Below are 6424 nucleotides of genomic sequence, written 5' to 3'. Positions count from 1 at the left end.
TAAGAAAAAAAAAAAAAAAAAAAAACCTACACGCCATCTGTAAGAGAATCAGGTACCTGAGAGAAGTAGTGGGATTTGCGTCGGGAGATTCGCTAAAATTTGAAGCTTCAGTATTTGGTTGTGTCAAAACCCTAGGGCCGTGAAGCGGAAAGAAGGAGATGAGAAGGAATATATATAAAGTTGGGAGAGATATATGCTACGAGTCTGTCTTTATTATTGTTATTTCTTTTCTTATTTCCTGATCGGATAAAGTTGGGAGGAACTTAACTAAAAATGGCATATATATAACTTAAAATGGATTTATAAATAAAAAATTGTACGGTGCGTTTATTCAATAATTTAGGGTGCAAAAATTCAATTTTATTTTATTTTATTATTATTATTTTTTTTAGAAATGTTTTCTGAAAAAATAACGTCAAATCACTTCCTCTAAAACTTCTTCTAATAAGATGAAATATTTCCTCAAAAAATCATGTAAACTTGTTCAAAAATAACCTTTTAATCTTAGAAACAACTATTCACTCTTCAAAAGTCATATTTCTTAGCAACTTCTAGATATAAAAACACTAAAAATAGTTATAAAATAAAATTGGATGATGTTGTATTTGATTGGAGATATATTTCACTTAGCTTTGAATCGAGCTAATGGATTTTCACATTCTTTGCATAGTTGACAGTATCGAATCACCTAAAACATGTTATAGAGACATCACAAATCGACCCAACGTGACACCGTGTTTAACACCTTTTTTTTTTCTTTTCAAATTGTATTTAAAAAATAAAAAAGGAAAGCTGTTAGCCTGTCCACGGAAGCCAACTTGACTTGGATCAGGCTAGCTCAACACTTCGATCTCTCTCCAATTTCCATTTGATAATTGAGTTTCCAGATTTAGTTTTGTAATATTTAGCTCCCTACTCACGGAGGACAAAATTCCGTCAACTAATCACGAGCTAAAATATTATTCTTTTACATTTTTCATTGAAGATTGGAGACCCAACTATCAAAAGGTTTGATTTATTGCAATACCAGCTATAAAGTTAGTTGACAGACCTAAAACTTAGCTACAAGTCGAGTGACTAATAGTGTTTCTTACCCAAGTAAATCACAAAACGAGTCAACAAAAGTCAAAACATAATCTACAACATAATGAACAATCTATAAAGGGAAAAATAATAAAAGAGACGCGCCATGCAGAAGGGAAATCAAGCATACAATATGTGATGTATGAAAATCTGAAGAATTGTAATTCCTACTGTCGTTGTATACATTTAAGTACAGTGCCCCATGAAAGAATATAGTAAAACTATAGTGAACTAAACTATAAGGTGTAGCTTCAAAGTCTACAATGAGTTCGAAAGACAAAAAGTAATTGAGCTACAAAATGACACCACGCGATTACTGGATCACCACTTTACCGAAACATCTAGAATACCTGGCAAAAGAAAATGAATTTAACTTTCTTTACAGGAAAACAAGCAAAGAACCGGTATAACAATTTAAATAGATGGAAACGATCGGCAGGTCCAAGTATATTTATCCGAACTACGTAGTACAACTTATTCCAGAAATAGAAGAAACAAAGTACGCAATACTAGATAAGTTTATAAATAAACAATATGAAGAGTCGCAATAATAAGGCCAAAGATGAAAATTAAATGATTCCTGAAATAAATTTGCAGAGAGAAGGCTTGTTAGATCAGATATCCTCAACTTTATTTCAGTTGCTTACAGATGTCAATGATTCGATGCAAATAGATTTCTAGCACACCCAAAAAATTAAGATACACATTTTTGTTGGCTATGAATAAGAGAAATGGCAAACAATTCATATCTCAATGCCGCTGCCAAAATCAATAAACAAGCAAATGCCAATTCACCAAAAAATTCAGAAAGTATATGCATGTGAGATTACTAGAACAGGACATGTTACAAGAAAATCAAAATAGGAAGCATTTGAAATTCTACCAGATGGATTTATTATAGAAATGAGAATCTCGTAACTTCAATTCCTCACCTTAAGGAGTCACAACCGGCAGGAACCAGCTATCTTGAGTGGACCTAGTGACGTGGTGTAAGCACTGCAAACACAAGGCTCTGTCATTAAATCAAAGCTGATGCATAATGGTCAAAATACAAAACAAATAACCTATGAGACACGAGAAGAAATAGAAGGCATGCTAAACTGCAAATTCAGTTCATTTTAAGGCACCAAATTAAATTGAAGCACCAGATGATGATTGAGAAGACATAGGATCCGATAAAAATAAAAAATAAAAATCTATGAGCATTAGCAATGAAAAACTGAACCAAAAGAACCAAGAAAAGATTTCTCCATTCTAATGCATTATATATCATAATCAAAATAAATGACTTCTTGATGATCTATCAGATACCACTGTAACTTCAAAATGTCTCTGTTAGTAAATCTTCTTTTACCCACCAAACTTTAAAGCAATAAAATTTGGTAGAATTTATTAATTACTAACACAAATCAATAGTATATAAGAAAGGGAACATATATAAGCTTAAATGAAATAAGCATGTATATAGAATATAAGAAAGGGAATCAGAACGACAACTAAAAGAAATCCAATTAATCACCAGCCAAAAAACTAGTATTTCACACTTGCCCAACCAATCGCTTTTAGGCTGACGGTTTTCCTTCATTATTCGTACCCCACTCTTCATCAGCCTCGTTAGAGTTGATTAGTACAGCACCATCTGTTGAGTCAGCATCCACCACAACAGCCTCTTCTTGGCTCTCCTCATGCCCCTCTTCCTCTGCATCATCTTGCCCCCCCTCTTGTGCTTCCTCTTCATTCTGCTCTACAACCTGGAGAAAATAACAGAAACCAGCTCTCAAAACCAACTTATAGACTGAGTAAGTCAACTACAGGTAATCTAAAAATACAGTTGGAAACATGAGTGCCCAAGTTACTTTTACAAGGAACAAAAAAAAACCACAAGGCATTAATTGCTGGTCAAAATTTGCAAATCTGACAAGTTTTACTCAGCAAGAAATAAAAGATAAAAAGGGACACAAAAGCATCAGAAAGTGAATAGTATTTTTCTTTATTTTATTTTCCAACAACATATATTATAAAACAAATTCAAAATTCCATCAGGCTGGATAAAGTAATCCTTTGAAATGCATTCTGAGTGAGTTATTTAAGCTCAATGCTTTCATTCCTTTGAATTAAAGTTCAATCAAGCACAACACACTAAATTCAATTAGTTTATTTGTACAACATATTGAGTTGAACCTCATGATCCAAGCTTCCATTTTCCAGTGGTTCTTCCTCGTGCACTTGCATGTTTCTGAAAGTTTCCACAAGGCTTGCGGTTGATCTATCAATATGCTGTACATATTCAGCTGCTGGAGGATAATTACCCCTGCAATGTTGAAAAAGATTTTTATGTTTACTCTAATGCATACTCTTCAAACTGTCCCATAACCTCAAAGATAACTGAGATGACAGGCTCCAAAATGAAAGAAGAAAAAATATAATACAGCTAACTTATAGCTGAATGGTTATGAGCTATAATGGTGTTCCAGAATGATATAAAATACAAGGGATATGACACTGATAAATTAAATGCTAGACTATCTGTGTAAAATACACAAGTAGCTTTATCAAACAAGGAGGAGGAAATAAAACCCATAAATAAATCCATACATTGTCTCGGCAACTTTAGATTCAACATCAAGTGCAATTTGCCAGTCCTCAAATAAATTGGGATATTCTGCAGGATCAGCCAGAGATTCTGCAGCTTTCTGATTAATCTGCAAACCACACAATCCAGGTGAATAGAACAGAAAGTTTGCTGTAAAATAATCAAACAAAGTTACATCTTGCAGTTCACTTCTATGAAGTAGAAAATGTAACCTTTTGAGCAGGAATTATAATACTTTCCCCACAGATATGCCATGCCTTCATTTTGACAGATAAACCCGCCCCCACTACAGTCCCAACAAAAGAAAAAGAATCCAAACTGAATAAGAAGACTAAGCAGGGAAATTTAAGTGAGTTGTGACTGCTCTCAAAACTAAAGGAGGGTAAACACATTTTAACACAACAAAGGAATTATAATAAACAACGATGAATACAGGAAGATATAATGTATGCAACCCTTCTTCATCTGTTGGTCAACATATATCGAGTTATTAATAACACGAATACAGGGAGTTAGATATAGAAAATAGTTTAACATATTTAGAAATTTAACGAATTGACTTAGGAGAAAATTTGCAAACACAATTTTTTAATGAGAATTCGAAGAATCATATATAATTGTAATCTAAATGAAAGCTTGTAAATATCAACTTTCGATGAAAAAAACAGTGAATTGAAGGATCATAATCAGTATATTAGATGTCATTATTTGCAGTAAGGTTCTTAATTGTGCCTCGTCCATTATTCAGTTGCACATGTTTTGAAAATAGAGAATAATGCATCACTGCACAGAATCACAAGCACAAGCCAATTCATCATAATTGAACTGCAACCTTATTGAGGTCCTTTCTCCAGAGAGCCACAATTTCTGACACTTTACTAGGAAGATAAGAACGAGCCATCAATGCAGCTTCAGGTATCCGATTGCTGTACAGAAATTGTGATTCAGAAATCATCAGAGTTAAAGAGGTACACCAGCCAGATAAAGTGACAGCAAGAATTACCTATCAACCAACAGCTGAAGGCAGTCCTCCAATTTACCCAACATAAATAGACAGAGGAATGCAACATTGTTCTTCCCATGCTCTTTGGCAAGAGATGCAAGTTGAGTTATTCCTTCGGCATCTCCCAGAGAAGAATAGAGTAGTAGTAAACCGCTCAAATCATTTGCTTGCTTTAAACATTCCTCAGCCATCTCTAACTGCAATATGACAGCATACAGTTATAAAGAATTCAAGAATGGAGGAATGGTGCAAGCTTTTTGTCCAATTCAAGTAAAAAGGGAAAGAAAATCAAAGTTCTATCTCCTCATGGCAATCGTTTGTGCATCCAAGAATTTCAGAAATTCACTTTAAGACAACAAAAAGTTGAGGTCGTTTTGTCAACAAAAAGTTGTTTTCAGGACCACAAAAAAAATACATTTGTTTAAGTACTAACAATTGTTTCACGCTGGAGTTCACACACCATTCACAAATTTTTTTTTTTTTTTTTGAAGCAGCAGCAAATCAATATGCATTTCAGCTAACGCGACATCTGAACAAATTGAGGATAAGACAATACCATTCCAGTGGACATAGCTAATTCACCCAATTGCTTCCATTTAGACTCGCTTTGTGCTAATGTGGCTATTTCCTGTAGACAAGTATAGCAAAATGTTCCACTTATAAGCAGCACATGTTATGCCAAAGCATGAAACTGAACACAAAGAAAGAGAACCAAAATTCTGATTCTTCTCCAGACTGAGAAAACTGCCCAGGTAATGTTTGCTTCTAATCACATCCCAATATATAAGTAAGCAGCATTTACCTTCGCTATCTCTAGTTTACCCAGCTGTATGGCTAGCTCAAATCTGTAATCAGATTCTGTAGCAACTTCTAACGCTTCTTCTATCATTCCCCGCGATTCCAAGAAACGAGCCACACTGACAACATAATCAACTTAATGTTTACATTCAAGCAAAATAATTTATAGAAAAAGATGTGTGAAAAAACAATTTTCAAGCATTTTTTGTATTGAATTTCTTATCTTTTTCCTTTTTTTTTTTTGGTCGTTGGGGGGGGGGGGGGGGGGGGGGGGATTCAATACTAATCAGACAAAATAGCAGGCAGGCACGAGCAGAAGAAACATGACATATTTCCCAACCACATAAGTAGTCACTGATAAACACTTGAACTATAGGTCAATAATTCGGTTTAACAAGAACACGATAAGTCTAACTAGCCCTCATCAAAGAAATATAAATGTGCATATACATTAACAATGCTCTTGTTTCATTAAAAAAAAAAAAAAGCCACGAGACAACTTCTGTTCATTACATAGCACAGACAGCAAGCAAATAGGACCATTCACAATGTTATCTACTTAACAATTCATAAAATGTTAATTAAGAGTTTCAATTTCTAAACCAAAACAAATGCATTAATTCCATTCATTACGAAACTTTCTTCCTACAGTCATATACGTGTCTAAGATAAAACAAACCTATTCTTATGCTCCTTTGGAATTGATGGTAAGACCTCATTTGCCCTTTCAAGATCACCACGCATCACAAGAGTCTTGTACTCAATCAAGCTCAGCAGCAAAGTATATCCCACAACACTGAAATGAGAAGGATCAAGGAAACTCACAATTAGTGGTCAGCATAACACATTGCCCGTCCAAATTGTAAGATCTGATCAAATCAATCACTGATCCTAAGCTTCCAAGAACCTCACTCACTTGAATTCTTTGTCAATGAGATATACTCGAC

At 34.2% G+C, this 6424-nt stretch overlaps 1 protein-coding gene across 1 annotated transcript; it reads right to left on the bottom strand.

Moving 5' to 3' along the window:
• Window positions 1–1190: 1190 nt before the first annotated feature.
• On the bottom strand, window positions 1191–6418 carry LOC111387517 (coatomer subunit beta'-2-like). The gene is made up of 11 exons (XM_023012085.1): window positions 6394–6418; window positions 6157–6273; window positions 5482–5596; window positions 5236–5307; window positions 4680–4876; window positions 4509–4602; window positions 3679–3785; window positions 3265–3394; window positions 2678–2834; window positions 2016–2079; window positions 1191–1433 (listed from the first exon to the last, which is right to left on the bottom strand). The coding sequence occupies exons 2-10, from the start codon at window positions 6219–6221 to the stop codon at window positions 2060–2062; spliced, it is 957 nt and encodes a 318-aa protein (XP_022867853.1). The 5' UTR covers window positions 6222–6273; window positions 6394–6418; the 3' UTR covers window positions 1191–1433; window positions 2016–2059.
• Window positions 6419–6424: the final 6 nt, after the last annotated feature.

The sequence above is a fragment of the Olea europaea genome, unplaced genomic scaffold (assembly GCF_002742605.1).
Source record: "Olea europaea var. sylvestris unplaced genomic scaffold, O_europaea_v1 scaffold4063, whole genome shotgun sequence".
NCBI lineage: Eukaryota > Viridiplantae > Streptophyta > Magnoliopsida > Lamiales > Oleaceae > Olea > Olea europaea.
The sequence above is the reverse complement of the archived record's forward strand: the minus strand, read 5'-3'. Positions and strand labels throughout refer to the sequence as shown.

Bases quoted from the DNA above. Each gene is read 5' to 3' on its own strand.
- LOC111387517 (XM_023012085.1), bottom strand. From the start codon at position 6,221: ATGCGTGGTGATCTTGAAAGGGCAAATGAGGTCTTACCATCAATTCCA. The intron at 2,835-3,264 runs GTTCAACTCAAT...TATTTTCTCCAG, and splicing joins ATGGAAGCTTGGATCATGAG to GTTGTAGAGCAGAATGAAGA. The intron at 2,080-2,677 runs GTACGAATAATG...TTGTGTTTGCAG, and splicing joins CGAGGCTGATGAAGAGTGGG to TGCTTACACCACGTCACTAG.